At 38.5% G+C, this 17,389-nt stretch overlaps 1 protein-coding gene across 2 annotated transcripts in view; it reads left to right on the top strand.

The window, feature by feature from the left end:
• Positions 1 to 1,652: 1,652 nt before the first annotated feature.
• kdrl (kinase insert domain receptor like) overlaps positions 1,653 to 17,389 on the top strand; it is a 53,443-nt gene continuing 37,706 nt past the window's right edge. Inside the window, exons 1-3 of one of the 2 annotated variants that reach the window (XM_067387224.1) lie at positions 1,653 to 2,112; positions 11,372 to 11,465; positions 14,672 to 14,868. In XM_067387224.1, the coding sequence (XP_067243325.1) occupies positions 2,043 to 2,112; positions 11,372 to 11,465; positions 14,672 to 14,868 (361 nt within the window). In that variant the 5' untranslated portion in view covers positions 1,653 to 2,042. The remainder of the gene's footprint in view (positions 2,113 to 11,371; positions 11,466 to 14,671; positions 14,869 to 17,389) is intronic. The other variant, XM_067387231.1, reaches the window with a different exon arrangement.

Below are 17,389 nucleotides of genomic sequence, written 5' to 3'. Positions count from 1 at the left end.
ATTTATTACTTATGTCGTTCCACACCCGTAAGACCTTCGTTCATCTTCGGAACACAAATTAAGATATTTTTGATGAAATCCGATGGCTCAGTGAGGCCTGCATAGACAGTAATGCCATTGTAACTCTCAAGATCCAGAAAGGTACTCAAAACATATTTAAATCAGTTTTTTTGTGCACCAAAAAAACAAAATAACGACTTTTTAACGATATCTAGTGATGGCCGATTTCAAAACACTGCTTCAGAATCAGTGATTCGGAGCGCCAAAGTTACGTGATTTCAGCAGCTTGGCATTTTGACACACGATCCGAATCACTGATTCGAAACAAAAGATTCAAAGCAGTGTTTTGAAATTGCCCATCACTAGATATCGTTGAAAAGTCATTATTTTGTTGTTGTTTTTGGCACACAAAAAGTATTCTCGTCGCTTTATAATATTAAGGTAGAACCACTGTACTCACATGAACTGATTTAAATATGTTTTTAGTATCTTTCTGGATCTTGAGAAGTTCAGTGGCATTGCTGTTTATAGAGGCCTCACTGAGCCATCGGATTTCATCAAAAATATCTTAATTTGTGTTCCGAAGATGAACTAAAGGTCTTACGGGTGTGGAACGACATTTTTGGGTGAACTAACCCTTTAAGTTTAGGAATTGGGTATAAGGGATATAGAATATAGTCATGCAGTATAAGGCATTAATATGTGCTTTATAAGTCCAATACTAATAAATCCAATATCCAAGTTATATGCATGCTAATTAACAGTGAGAATTGGACCCTAAAGTGTTACCAATAATTTATATATAAAATAATGCAGAATAAAATGTTTTATGAAATATCAAAAGTAGGTTGAGATAACTAAATCATTAAAATGAACTGTTACCTCAACTTTGAGTCACAAAAGTAACTGGTAAAGTGTTATCAGTGCCCTTATAATCACGTTATCCTCCAATCAATAATCAATATTAAAGGAAGAAAACAACATTACAGCACATCATTAACAGACTGTATTCAACTGCATTCTGACACAAGACTTTAATTTCTGTTTTGACGGCTTGACCATCCTATTCTGTACGTTTGAAGTGATATAGATGGAAGGACAATATGTTGCAGGGATTTTGTCCTCATTTGTATCATCAAAAAGACAAACAGTCTGTGGTGCATCCACTCACCATGGGGTGTTGGAAGGTGAAAAGATTATTTACTTAGATATAAAATTAGCTGCACGTCCTGTTTCTGAAGTTAAAAATAAACCCTGTGAATGTTTTTGCAAAGTATTTTGGCTGCAATGTTATCAGACAATGCCTGTTTACCTTTGCACCTAGATATTTTAGGTAGCCTGCTCCCGGGGGTCGATGATTGGTTTAAAATAATGTAGCTGAATATCCCTACATTGACATTCATAGAGCCATTTGGGTGGGACATTTCAATGCATCTTTCATTAAATAGCACGAACATTTACTACATTCAGATTCTTACAAGTAAAAATATCTTAATCGATATCTTTGAGCCAATATCTTTTAAAGGCAGGAAAGTGCGCGCGGAGTTTACTAGGAGTATCCCTGCAGTTACTATGGTGACGTTGCGTCCTTCCGTCCTTGCTTCACTCATATAAAGCCTTCGCGATGAAAACCCCAGCAGAAAAGCCAAAGGCAGTGGGATGGTTTATCAGTCGGTTGGCATTAGTTATTTTCATTGTTAAGCTTTCTTTATAGAGTGTAGTTTTTGAAATTTCATTCAGTCAGTTTTAGGAAGGAAGAGCAAACGTCGCACCTGCCCTCGGGGGTAGTTTGGACTTGCTCCATTCGTGTTTGTACCGGGGCAGGCGCAGTACCAGGCGATACCTTTACAGTCACTGAGAGACTACGAGACATTTTCACTGTAGAGGCATCACTGAAAGGACAATCTCTGTTATATCAACGGGAACTATACGCATATAACTCTACATCGAGAGACATTTCAGTCCAGGTTGACTACAGCCACATCAAATATAAAGTGACAGTATACGGAATATTTTGCGGAACGCTATTTTTTACGGACGAAATGACTTCTGTTCAACCCTCAGTCAAAGGCTTCTTCACTCTTCAGCTGCTTTTTAATCTCTTCTCAAGTGGTGAGTGTGATTTTTTGTCATTTTACTGCGCTTTGCTTTCTTTGGGCTGCTGTTGTACAGATGCGGTTTGAAGTTCAGTTCTCATGGACTCATCTGCAAAGTAAATGGATAGAAACAAATGTGGATAAAATGATGAAACATTTTAGTGTTGTGCTAGAATAAAATGATCACATATGGCATTGATTGAGTTAATATTTAGGTTTAGATGTTATTTGAAAGTTCATTTTAGAATATATATTACAATATGAGAACTTTCTTCATTAAAATGTTTGGTAGTCTATAATTTAATCTTGAATGTCATTGACCTGCATTCATGAGTTCATTGCACTTTTAAACTTTGACTTTAATTACTGTTGAAGACAACTGAGAAACTAGTAAATTGCGGTAACACTTTACAATAAGGTTCATTAGTTAACATGAACTAATAATGAACTGCACTTATACAACATTTATTAATCTTTGTTAATGTTAATTTCAACATTTACTAATACATTATTAAAATCTTGTTAACATTACAAAATGAACAACTGTATTTTCATTCGTTAACAAAGATTAGTAAATACAGTATCAAATGCATTGCTCATGGTTAGTTCATGTTAGTTAATACATTAACTAATGTTGAACCTTATTGTAAAGTGTTACCAAAATTGCTTTAAATAGAATTAAGGGGGACAAATATGTTGATACAATGATACATGTGATAAGTTTTTAACACGTCTCAAATAGCCTACTTGGATGTCAGTTCTCAAAACCTAGCGAGCTGCCTACCTACTCTTTGGTGTAGCATTTTGGAGATCATATATATGCCAAATAATACACTGTAAGAATCCGTTCGAGGTTCCCAAATTTTGTCTAGGTTGGCAGCTGGGTTTTGAGACTCAGCCATCAGCGCTCTGCACTCTGGCACTAACTAAATCACTCATTTAGCACACAGGAGATGCTTTATCCATGCTGGGGCTTAAATCATTTTACTGACATTTACTCATTTGCGGAGACCCTAATCATACGGTCAATTTGAATAAATGGTCCACAGCTTGTTATGGAAGAACAGTAGGTCAGTGAGTACTTTTTACGTTCTTCTATCCTTTGGGACTAGTTGAGTTACTCAAAGAATGAACACATTGTGATAGAAATATCAGGTGTGTTATTTTATATTCAAAACAGTTTATTGTGAATGGGTAGTTTGGGCACATCTCCAGTTCCAGTGTTGTTGAGTTTAAGAAGAGAATATTTGTTTACAAGAGAAAGTGTATTGTTGACTCTTGGCTGCTTGGTTTTCTGGCTGCAACTCCTTATAACAAGATGGATAGTAAAAATGGGATGCCATTGTTCATTGTGACAGTTGTGCACTACAGATACAGGTCTTCCTCCTGCTGTCCAAACAAACAGCAGCTCTTACTCTCAACCAAACAGAGGAAATACTGCTCCCCCCATGACTTTTTGGGTCTTCAGGCTTTGTCTACAGGGTCTCCAAGTAGATTTCCTTCGCTGTCCTCGCGCCGAGCGTGGGAAAGACACATGAAGGAAGCGGATGGAGAGGCAGGAGGCACCCTGGAATTGTTCTGGCAGTAGAGGTCACGGAAATGTGACACGCTACCTGAGTAAAGATTCCTTCCCCAGACTTCTTGCTTGCTCCTTTACTACAAATGTGTGTCAGTCGTCCCACTTCAAGACAATGCAGGAGCGGAAGAGCATGCCATTATATTTTATATGTCAGGGGTGTATGGTTAATCCATTAGTCAGAAATAGGGCATGAAGACGAGCTGTTTGCCACTTTTCTTCTGTCATGTTAACTGATTTGTGGTGGTGCATTGTGATTATTACATTTCAGATGTTTGTATCACATTTTGTTAGGAAATCAAATGGATAATTTCACACAATTGACCTATGTATTAATGATTAATCCTTCTAGTGCATAAGAAATACAAAGTGAGTCAGAGCCACCAGTCAAACTCAGCCCCAGATCTATAAATTGGATTTTACATGTTTAGAGAAGTGAAACACATCTTAACTTGGCTGTTAGAAGTTACTTACAGGAATGAGAAGGAAGTCTGTTTTAAGTAAGAAAAATGTTCAATAATGCCACTGTGTAGATATAACGCATCTTGAAACGGTCCAGATATTGCCCAGGGCTCTGTTTTCAAAATTTGCTGGACCATTTAAAGGTGAAAATACTCCAGGAATTTTACACATCTGAGAACCCTCCTCATTGCATTACTTTCCAGAACACACTGAATACCTGTTAGCACACTCGTACTGGCTCCTTTACCATCACAAATTTACAGTAAAAAAAAAGATTTGATTACTGGCTTGACAGATTAGGGCCGTTTCATATTGCAAACATAAGCAGCACGTAAGTGAAGCATACAGTAACTGCAGATGGAAAGCATTTATGTATGCTGTGTAACAGATATATGGCTCTATACACAAAATAAAGTCCGGATAATGGCCATAAATTGTAAAATGGTTACCAGGAGTAGGCCATTGAGACCTATCACAAACTTAATAGTTCTTAAATCTTATTTCTGCCCTGATAACTCTCGAAGTGTTCGGCATGGTAATGGATATGACAATATTGATATGTTTGGTTTTGGAGGAATAGATCTGCTACACTGCTGCTGTTGGTTATTGCTGCTGCAGAGCAAGTAAGGTACTTGCTACTGCCAATACATACACGACACGCTGCTGTCAGCATGTAGACACGCTGCTGCTGTATGATATAACACGCAATGCATGAATTACCCCCAGCAGATCTACACAGGTGGAGCTGGGGAAGAAGGAGAGTATTTGAAGGTTGAGCAATGAACTCATTGGCTACTAATACAGCAGGAACCAATCAGCTGTGCCCTTTAAACAATGAAGTGATTGTAAGCAGATTGTGCCATCTAGACAGAACTTTGTAATTACACAAGGAAAGTGAACCACATTTTAATATAGAAATAATTAATCGACTCAAAACAGAACCTAAACTATAGCTGTACTTCTTACAATGTGTGCATGCAAATGTAAATGTAATAGTGCATTTTCAATCATTTTTCTGCACTAGTTCAGTGCGCCATGCAGTCAAAACTGTTCTTGCACCTTGTTATGCAGAACTTATGCAGGCAGTGTAAAACTAGGGATGCACTGAAATTTGGGCTGAAAATTATCGGCCTAAAAAGGTGTATTTTGCTTTTTGAGAAAAATGGCTGAAAAATATATGCCGCACCATATCAGTGTTCAGCGCTCAGGTTTCACTCTCGCTTTAGCAGTTATCACTGCCCTGGGTGACGCTCAGCTCAATATTCCACTCTGCTCAGCTGCCCATGTGAACGCTCCACTCATGTACCGCTCATGCTCATTGGAAAAGCAAAGTCTGCTCAAATAATGAAAATTCTATGTAGTTGTATACTTGTTTCTGTTTGCAGTAGCCCTACTGTGCTGTAACATGGTGTGCCGTGTTGGGCAACACTGGTAAAATGACGCTACCCTCGCGTTCCCTGATCCGCTCTCGCTACGTTCTGCTCACATGCGCTGATAATAATAGCTTTGTAGGACTATATTATTTGGAAAATCGGTCAAAAAATAAATCTGTTAAATCTGATTCTGTTGCATAGAACAGAATAAAGAATAATATATTGATATTTAATATTTTCTGTCCAATTTTAGTGTGTTACTTTAAAAAAAAAGTGTGGTTATTTTACTGGCTGAATTTTATTAAAAAGTTTAAAAAATAATACAATTATACAAAAAAAGCTATAAATAAATAAATAAATTTTAAAAAGCATTTTTGGTTTAATTTTTCGGCCAAATGCATCCAAAAGTTTCTAAAAGTATCCAAAATTGTTTGAACATGTAGTAGTGCCTGTGTAGTGCCTGGGTTAAACTTGCTTTATGTGAGGGTTTTTTTCTGGATTACGTTTTATTTTTCAAGCTCAGAAAGATCTGTAGTGTTCCTTCTGAACAGCCGTTCAGCAGCAGAGCACGTTGGGAGGAATATAGTAGGTAGGGGTCAGCCAAGTGCAGCTCATCCACTCATCCCACAGTGGTGGGGTGACGCATGAGTATAGACTGTTCACAGACTTCTTGCTTTCTTCCTTACATGCTTTCTTGCTTGCTTTCTACATTTACACTCTTTTTTTTCCAATTTCCCCCCTCATGAAACATTAAAAGTGCTGTTTTTTCTTGTCAGAATTAGTAAAAGAGCCAAAGAACTTCAGGCAGTGTGCTTTGGAGATATTTTTGTACCATTATTTTTTTCATTGGGTATTTCATTCAAGTAGTCTCTTCCCTTTGACACTTAAATGTGATTGCTGCTCATATTGCAATTTCAAGGGGGATCTCCAGCATGAAGAACAGCAAAATCCCCTGAGCTTCAGAACATATTGTGGGAGCTTACAGGATTCAAATCCACTTATGGAGACTATTTGGCCAAATATGACCAGAATTACCACTCAGCCTGGCCAGATGTTGTTTGTTTAATTAACCATCTTTTATTCATACAGGTAGTGTGTCATGTTTTGGGGTTTTGACTGAACCTTCCAGAGACCAGTCCAGGAACTAATAAAATATGCATTCTCCATTGCTGTTGTCTTAACCTAGCGGCTTGGCAGGGAGCAGTGGTTGTAGCAGAGAGACTTGCAATAAGAGAACACTTCAATGAATGAGAAGGCAGGCAGCACAGTTGGAGGTGTAGTAGCAACTTTTTTTAGTGGGTGGTCTTTAGTTTTGTGAAGAGTTTACCATTAATTCTGTTTGTGAACATGTGAATTTGTTTTACTGTTGTTTGCGTGACAGTCCTGACCAATGATAATCAATCATCAAATAACATTATGTAAAAGCTTTATAATTAGAGGCCGAGTAATCACCTTTGTCTGACCACATGAATTATAGTAAATTTATAAGCAGACGTATTTTATTGCACAGCTCTCTGAAATACTTGATTGTGATTGGTCATTTGTGTAATTTTACCTTCAGATATTTTCTTATATTTATATTTTATTATATTATATTATCTTATATTTAATATTTCAATTTTTTTTTATTTTTCCCAGTATGTCATTTTTTTCCCCTCGGTAAATAGCCATAATGTACAGCTGGACGGTCATTACCGCAAAATAAACAATACAAGACCTGATCTGTCTGGGTCTTGTATTGACTAGCTGACATTACCAGACATATTACATGATTTATGATATAAACAGTCAAAGTTTTGCAGGAGAGTGTGTTTTGTTATGTGCCATTTATGTGCTGAATATTCTGAATACAGTACATCTTACAAACATGTTTTTGTCACAACTCATAGTCAGCTTATATAGACATAATACAGACATTTTACATGTCCCAATAGCGTACTTTGTCTTCTTCCTAAAAAGACAGGAAAGAAATTAATGTACGATTGGTCGTGTTCGACGGTTGCCTGATGTTTGGTTCTGTGCCCATGGACATGCTTACTATTGTTTGACGTTATTTTTATTTATCAAGAAGCCTTCGTTGCTAGTAAAGCTTTGAAATCACAATGGATATTGCAGCAAGGTTAAAGGATTAATGAATTTCTATTGTTGTGTAAACCCAAAAAAGATTCCCCCTGCCCTGTCCTCAGAGACCGCCTTACTGGCACTGTGCATCACATGGGTGGACGGGAAGCACAGGCAGTCTTGTACCAGCCACTGAGTAGGGAATTCCGCATATTATGACCAACGCTTACTGGGCAGTGACAGGATTTCCTCTCTACAAAAGACAGTACACAAGTAAACTGAATTATGTCTGTAAAAAAAAAAAAAAAATTAAGCATCATCTGTCTTCATAGGTTCCAGTTTTTTAACATCCACCAGGGACCATTGACACATTTTGGTTGCTCAACAGTTGTTGGTTTAAATATTTCCAAGACAATTCTGATAGTGCTTTTCATCAGAAGTCAGCTTTCCATGGAAAACCCACATGTCATTTTGATTTAATTCAGAGTGTTTTGTGCCTCCAATCTCACACTCAACATTTAAACCAATCGCCTTTGTGAAGGTTCCTCATTTGGACGTGAAGACTCTCCTTCTCCCTCACAAAACTGTTAACATCTATTACTAAACAAGCATCTATTAGTTCATGATTGACTGATTGCATGATTGTGGGAGGTCAGGAGGAGCGCAGCCTTGTGACAGTGACAAGTCTTTTATTTTTTCACACCAGAGGCACGTAGGCTAATCACGCAGAGTATGGCAACCCACGTAGCATCAGTGCTGTGTTTTTTTTCTATGCTTCCATGGTTGTCTTTTATTTTTAATAGGCTTTAATGGAAACCAGGTCCCAGGCCCCTTGAAGCACCACAACAAGCCTCATTTTTGGCATTTTTCAGTCTCTGTGCTGGAGGAATGCAGTACACAGCTGTCAGAGAGGGGGGCGAAGTGCCGCGCTGAGGTCAGCACTGGGCAGACATCAGGGGCAGGTGGGGGGCTGTGAGAATACGTGGGTGTACAGGGACAGAGACGAGAGGTTTTTATGAGAAAGTGCTCTTCTTAAGTGGGCTGCTGGGGGCCCCTGCTGAACAGGGCAGCTGTGAAGACAGCGAGAGTTGTTGGGTTTTATAGGATGTGATTCACCGTTCGTGTTTGTGTGCAGGCGTACATCTGTGAATGAGGCTTTGAGGGAAAATAAGAATTTCAGCAGAAGTTAATAATTCTCATAAAAACGTATTTGGTATCAGACCAAAGCTTCTGTGTAGTAAACGCATATTTCAGAGTGGACAAACCAGTTAGACTCACGCTGACTAATATGTCTCTTTCAGTACAATGGGAGCAGCATCTTCTTGTAACTCTAATGTTACAGATTAAGATGTACCGTGTTTCTGAAAACATCCTGGCAAGAATGAGTTATGACTCATAAAACATATGTTGTACATTTTGTACATGCTGAAACATTTGTACATTTTGTACGTGATGGATTTCATGATGGATTGTGTTTGTCTGAGACAGGAGGTGGACCTGCATAAAGTTGCTGTCTTTGACAACATTTAATCTCTGTCTATGTCATGATTCATGAAAGGCACCAACATCACAGCAAAGACATTTTTAATGTGTTTTAATTCTTATTGTCTAAATGTAAATCTTCTACAACTCTAAGAAGATGTCTAAATATCTACAGAACAGATGGGTGACAAAAAGGTTCCAGCGCAATAGAGAGTCACCATAGGGGAGGTTATTTTTTTAGGACAGCTGTGGTTATGTCTGGTTTGTCTCTTCTAGGCAGAGGGATAATATCAAGCTGAAAGAGGTGTGTATTTTGCGTGGAAAGCTCCGGCTATATCCGCTCCCCTTAACTAACCTTGGACTGTGAAACAACAATGATGTTGTAGAATACTGAGAGGAAGTTCATATTAAATGGCAATGTTGGTGTGTAAGTTCATTCTGTGAATGCATCTGTGCTTTTAAGCCATTTATATATATAAAAAACAATTAGCTGTTGGTCAGATAATGTACTGATAATGTCTTCATGGGTACGCATACATGACTGTCAGTTTTTATTAGTAAATGTGTTTTATCTGAGAATAAGGAAGTAATTTGGGTGTAGATGAGAAGAGAATAAACATTATGTAATGCCATTATCGTCCCAATTGTTATACACAACTCTTTTTAAAAATCAGCTTGTGTTTTGGACGCTGACTCTGTATTACAAAACTTTCCAATCTTAAAGGCCCACTGAAGTGCCTTGGGATGGGCAGCATTATTCAATGTGTTGATGTAATTTCAACAGAAACAGGAAGCTAAAATAGCCAATAGTGTTTCGTTTATACAACAGCTCAGCCAGAGCTGTTGAGTTCTGTAAAACCTCATTTTACTTCTAATCTCTAACCTCCTAATCTCCTCTATATCACTTTAAAATATAACATTCTGTGCAGAATTGAAATGGGTCCGATATGTTTTGTGGTCTGCGGCGACTCGCGCATACGATCCGCTCTGTGCTCTCACGTCTCTGGACTGGAGCAAACTGTGTGTGCGCTGCTGCGCTTTGCGTGACACCAACGTGAAACCAGACTTCATTCTCCTCAATGTACACACCTCTTTTAATTTGGCGACTAAACGCGAAGCGGGAGGTGCTGAAAAATTCAAGATATCCGAAAAGACGGGAAAAACAATAAAAAATGTGGAGCTGTCCACACAAAACATGTCTTTGCTTTCCACTTAACTGGTTTTGAATTGCTTTTTCATTGTTTTTCAATGTAAACATGCGCTAGATGGAAGTCTTTGAGCTTTATACCACATCTGCTTTGTTTAGCATCATGAACACAGTGTTTTTTAAGATTTACTAAAAGACCCTAAGCTGGTCTTTTTGTCAGATGAGGTTTCCCAGAAGACTCTGCTTTTAAAATGGAAAATCAATTCAAAACCCTTTTTGCCTGGCAACACAAATAACCTGCATTACAGTGCCACAGCACAAAGCGGTCAGGGAGTAGGTTCAAAAGAAGGAAATCACATATGAGACGACTGTCACCCATCCTGGGCAGCAGGGGGAATGATACTACTTCCTGTCCCGAGCGTACTCATGGCTCCTATCATCAGCTTTACCTGGCCTCAGACCAGCAGTGAACCTTCACTGTAATAATAGCACACTGAAGAGATCTCAAGAGATCTGAGTTAAATGAAGTTCTTCATCAGAGTATAAAAAGGTGGCATTATTTAGAGGACAGAAAGAGAGGACTGACTGATGTGAAGGATGTGTTTAAGGACATCTGATTCATCTGGGTCTGCCTTGTTCTCTCACACACATGCTGACAGAGGTGACCCCTCTGTGGGGGGCCCAGCTGTACATCTGGCCTCCCTCCTCTTGTCTAGAATGTGTACACACGCTCAGACACACTGTTTCCACATCTCTGCCAGCTTAAACCTGTCCAGCACAGACTTGACTGCACTGAGCTGGATTGTGGAGAACCACATGGAAGCGGAAAGGTTATTGCATAACATTCTGAATCAGAGTCTCCAAATCACACTGAATGCTTTCAAAAAGTTGCATCCCATAATTGCTTGGAGTGCTCTGGTTTTGGTCTGTTTAACCATAATTTAGCCTTATGCTTGTTTTACAATTCTCCAGAGAGATACCCATCTTGTATGGTTGAACAACTCACCCTCAAGAGTTACTTTGTTAGTGAAAACTTGTTGCATTTTGTCAATTTGGATGCAGTGTTTAGGGCTATAGATTTGACCACATTGTAGCTTTGTTTGTGATGTACTTGTGATGTTAGCATGTCTCTTTGTGATTGACTGTGTGTTGTGCTATATTGTGTTTTCTGTAGGGTTCTGTAGAGCTGGTCTGCCTGAACCACAGCTGCTTCCTGCTGGAGACACACACCTTCAGCATGTTGGTGGCACACTCACGCTCATCTGCAGGTACTGTGCCCTTCTGCTGTCCCATCTCACACAAACACACACAGTGTTCTGTGCATCTAAAATACACTCATTTGGGGTTGATTTAATCATATAATACTAGTAAGCGTTCCAATATTCAGACAGAATAAATTAAAGGTGCCGTAGAACTGAAAATTGAATTTATCTCGGCATAGTTGAATAACAAGAGTTCAGTACAAGGAAATGACATACAGTGAGTCTCAAACTCCATTGTTTCCTCCTTCTTATATAAATTTCATTTGTTTAAAAGACCTCCGAAGAACAGGAGAATCTCAACATAACACTGACTGTTACGTAATAATCGGGATCATTAATATGTACGACCCCAATATTTGCATATGCCAGCTCATGTTCAAGGCATTAGACAAGGGCAGAACGTCTGGATCTGTGCACAGCTGAATCATCAGACTTTATGCAGGTAAGCAAACAAAGACAATAGCGAAAAATGGCAGATGGAGCAATAATAACTGACATGATCCATGATATCATGATATTTTTAGTGATATTTGTAAATTGTCTTTCTAAATGTTTCATTAGCATGTTGCTGTTAAATGTAGTTAAAGTTACCATTGTTTCTTACTGTATTCACAGAGACAAGACTGTTATTTTCATTTTTTACTTGCAGTTTGTATAATTCATAAACACAACTTCATTCTTTATAAATCTCTCCAAAAGTGTGTAATGTTAGCTTTAGCCACGGAGCACCATCAAACTCATTCAGAATCAAATGTAAACATCCAAATAAATACCATACTTACGCGAATAGACATGCTGCATGATGAACACTTTGTAAAGATCCATTTTGAGGGTTATATTAGCTGTGTGAACTTTGTTTATGCCGGTTTAGGTAGTCGCAAGCTCGGGGCTGGGAGCACGAGAATTTAAAGGGGCCGCACGCTGAATCGGTGCATATTTAATGATGCCTCAAAATAGGCAGTTAAAAAAGTTTTTGAGCTGAAACTTCACAGACACATTCAGGAGACACCTTAGACTTATATTACATCTTTTGAAAACGCGTTCTACGGCACCTTTAAACTCAATTCAGAATAATATAAAACTACTTTTTTATTTATTTATTTATTTTTTATTAGCCCTTTGAAAACCATCTTACCATTAAAAAAAAAAAACATCAACCAGTTCATACACTCATGTTCATTTCCAATGCTGAACCAGGCTTTTTATGGTGACTGGTTTGCTGGTGCTGGTCTGACTAGTGGATCATATGTTTTGTCCATAGGTGACATACCTATACATTTCACTGCAGTTTCCAGATAAAATGAACACTAGAGGCAGTAAACCACCACCCCCCGAAACTTTTGCAATGGAGAAAAAAAAAAAAAATTAATTATAGTCCTTCTTGAAAAGTGCAATGAAATGTACCTGGAGCAATGCATTTCAGGTTTTGTATAAAAAACCATTAACCATCATGGTCTTTTTGGTGAAAATGATCAGGTAATTTTTGCTGTTCAATTTAGTTAAGAAACCTGATCAGCACCAAAATCTCATAATGGGTCCCAGTATCTAAATCATGCTGTTTACCCAAATATCAACATTCTGTCATCATTTGCTCACCTTAATGTCCTTCCAAACTTGTATGTCTTCTTTTCAATTGGAACATAAAAGAAGATATTCTGAAGAACAGTGGTAACCAAACAACACTGGAAACCTTTGACAAAAGAAGAAAAACACTGACATTTCTCAAAATGTCTTTTTTTGCACAGAAGAAAGAAAGTCATACGGGTTTGGAACAACATGAGGGGTAAATTAATGTTGACAGAATTTTTGTTTTTAGGTGAACTATACCTTTAATACTGTTTAAGAACTTGAGCTGCAGCTTGTATCCAAACACAATGATCTCATACCATCACTCCTCAAAACTAAAGTCTTTTGCTTTAACATGGGATGAGAGGCTCTGAGAAAAGCAACATAGGCCCAAAATAGCCACCGTATCCAAATCCAATTGTTGCAGGAAAGAAAAGTTGGCGGGGGCTTCTGAAACATACACATCGTTTAGACTTTAAGAGAGCATTTCTTGCTATTGCAGTCATGCCAGGAATGCTGACCCTGCAGAAACTTAACTAATGTAACGCTTCCCTACAAGGTCATATGAGCAAAAAGCTGATACTGTCTTTGGCTCTGGACAGAGATTTAAGAGTGAAGTTGCATGACCCATCAGTCTAGAGGCAACAGTGGTGGTATGTGAGATATGTCTGATTTTCCACTGGGATCCTTTTAATGTGCCCTTTTAAAAACAAACACTGTTTGAAACGTCATTCATTTTATTTAATCCGAAAAATACCTGTTCCCATGTGAAAGTTGAACACTAACTGAATATGTTTAAAACTAATATGAACCCAGTTGAATATCCTGCAAATATGGATGATGAATCTGGCATGCTCTCGAGAGTAAAAAGTCATTTTCAGTCATTCAGTCAAGATTTAGTTCACCCAAAAATTAAAATTCTGTAATTAATTACTAACCCTCATGTTGTTCCAAATGTGTAAGACTCGTAACCTGTAAGAATCTGAGAGCTTTCGGTCCCTCTATAGACAGCTACGCAACTACCACTTTGACACTTAAAAATATGAATTGAGCGGTTTAGGACAAATTATCTGAAGAGACACGATCGCTTTATATGATGAACAGGTTGAATTATGGAGGGACAGAAAGCTGTCAGATTTCATCAAAAAGATCTTCATTTGTGTTCCAAAGATGAACAAAGGGTCTTACGGGGCTGGAACGACATGAGGTTGATTAATTAATGACAGAATTTTTATTTTTGGGTGAACTAACCCTTTAAGACAGATGTGATCAGGAACCGCAGATGCATCAGTCGATGGAAAATTCTTGGTTTCTTGGGTATAAACTCTCCTTATGTGTAATGTTAAAGTTATACTCAGGATGCCAGTAAAAACATCTGCTGTTGATGTAGTTGAATTACTGTTAGGATTATGCTTGTAATTTCAGAGTAAACTGAAAGAAGCTGCAGGATATGTTTGTATGTCATTTGTGGTATAATGTTCCTTATTTTGTTTTTAAGTTTGGTTATATATTTCATGAATAGCTACAAATCAAAGTTATAGCAGCAGACACTCTTAAAAGTGGTTATTTAATTTGGCATAAGCCTGCTTGCCTATGAAATTGTCCTAATTGTTGATGTTTTGTTTATATGGTATGGCTTACATTAGAGGATCAACTTCGCTGCACTGGAGCTTGGCTAGCAGAAATGTGTCATCGGTACACATTGAGTCTTGTGAGGAGAGTATGCACAGGCACTGCAGCAAGCTGGTCATACACAACCTGACGCACAGCGATACTGGCTTCTACAGATGCAGTCACAAAAATTCCAGCATTCATGAGGTGTCCACATATGTTTTTGTCAAAGGTAAGATTAAGAATAGTTACTAATATTTTTGGGGGGGATCACGTGACCCTTCGACGGCGATGCACGCATAGTCCTTTGCTCCGCTCACTTTGTCAAATTTTCTGTAATCCTGATTTTAAATTTCGAACCACTCTTCATCTAACCCATAATGAGTACTTCAACGACCAAGGACAATCGGAAAAGAGAGATCGAGCAGTCACCAATAAAGAAAAAATTCAAAGATTCCACCATCTCCAAAGAGGACCTTGACGGCGCCATTGCTAACGGTATTAAGCTAGCACTCAAAGAGCAACAGAGTACCTTGGATTCGGCTGTGGCTTCAACAGTAAGAGATGCAATTGACTCTGTACTGACCCCAGCATTGCGTAATATACATATGGACATACAAGCTACCAACAATTCCGTTAAGCAGTTAAGAGCAGAACTTGAAATGTTAGCCAGCACGACGAAACAGACACGTGACCGAGTTGATTCCGTTCAGGCAGCTGTGCGTGAGGACAGGAGGACAGTCACAAACTTGAGAAAACAGCTGGAACAACTTACCGACAAAATTACGGACATTGAAGATAGAAGCAGGAGAAACAATGTACGACTGGTGGGGTTACCGGAGGGGGCGGAGGGCTCCGACGCGGTCAGCTTTCTCAGAGCCAATCTCTCCAAGTGGATTCCAGCACTGAAAGGCCGCGACATCGAGATTGATCGCGCTCATCGTATTTATGACGGAAGAAAGAACTCCGATCGGCCGCGTACTCTTATCTTTCGGACATTAAGATGGCAAGACAGGTCAGCGATCCTGAGGGGTGCACGACAGTCGTACCCAGTGAAATATACGCAAGACAAGGTCACGCTGCAGCCTTTTCCTGCGCTCTTAATAAAACAAAGGGGGTGCTTATCTTAGTTAACAGGAAATTGCAGCTAACAGTGGAACACACCGGAAGGGATAATGAGGGTAGATTTGTTTTTATTCGTTGCAAAGTACATAATGATAGGATAACATTGGTCTCTATTTACGGTCCGAACGAGACAGACAGTAATTTTTTTACAAATATATCCAGTACATTGCTTGAACAGACTGATAGCCCTTTAGTGGTCGGTGGGGATTTTAATGCTGTCATAAATCCTGCTTTGGATAAATCTCATTCTGAGACAACAACCAATCCATCTTCTAAGTTGTTGAATGAATTTATCACCGAACTCAATATAATGGATCTTTGGAGAATTCAGAATACCACCTCTAAGGATTTTACTTTTTTTTCTAATAGACATAAGACTTTCTCTAGGATAGATTACATATTTCTCAGTCCATCTCTAATCTCGTCTAATTCCTCCATCTCTATATTACCAATCTTATTGTCTGATCATTCTGCTGTGTTGTGTAAAATTCATCTTTCCAATATTAAAGCCAAAGCCCCTAGATGGCGTTTTAACACATCATTATTAAGTAATCAGACTTTTACCAATTCACTAAAAGAACATACAAAGGAATTTCTGGAAATTAATATGGAAGGTGATATAGATCCTCAAATATTGTGGGAAACGACCAAGTGTGCTATACGTGGATTTTGCATAGCTTTCTCTTCCACTCTTGCAAAAGCAAAAATTTGTCAGATTACTCAATTAGAAAACAAAATCCAATCATTGCAAAACCTACAAAAACAACATTTTACTGATCAGCGGGCCATACAGTTGTCCTCCTTAAATGAAGAATATTTACTTTCACAATCAAAGGCAGAGTTTATCTTGCATAGAACTAGGCAAAAATACTATTTTGAATCGGAGAGACCCAGCCACTTGCTGGCTCTTAGGCTGAGAGAATGTGAGTCCAAAGCATATATCAGCGCAATAAAAGCATTAGATGGTCAGGTCACCACAAACCCTACGATGATCAACAACATATTTAAAGACTTCTATATAAACTTATATAAAGCTGAAACAGATTCTGAGGAATCAGTTAGTAAACAGTATTTTGCTAAATTAGATTTACCTCGGATTTCTCAGATTAACAAAGAATCTTTGGAGGCCCCATTAAGTTTGGAGGAGCTCCATAAATCACTAAAGAGCCTACATAAAGGCAAATCACCGGGTCTAGATGGTCTTCCCCCTGAATTATATTTAGAAATCTGGGATTTGATAGGGACACTTATGCTTAACTCATTTAATTTTGCGATCTAGCATGGTGCATTCCATAGAGATCAAAATACATCGATGATATCGTTACTTCTTAAAAAAGGGAAAGATCCATTAGACTGCTCCAGCTATAGACCGATATCTCTTATCCCCGGTGATTTAAAAGTTTACGCTAAAGTTCTCGCCTTTCGAATGGAGAAGGTCATTCATGGTTTGATCAAGGAGGACCAAACTGGTTTTATAAAAGGGCGCCACGCATCTGATAACATGCGTCGACTCTTCCATATACTTGATTTTGCAGACTCGCATCAGAGCCCCTGTGCGGTTTTTTCACTTGATGCAGAAAAAGCCTTTGATAGGCTAGAGTGGAATTATATGTGGGCAGTTCTGCAAT

This window comes from Chanodichthys erythropterus, chromosome 1, assembly GCF_024489055.1.
Source record: "Chanodichthys erythropterus isolate Z2021 chromosome 1, ASM2448905v1, whole genome shotgun sequence".
Lineage (NCBI taxonomy): Eukaryota > Metazoa > Chordata > Actinopteri > Cypriniformes > Xenocyprididae > Chanodichthys > Chanodichthys erythropterus.
This window is presented reverse-complemented; position numbering and strand designations above follow the sequence as displayed.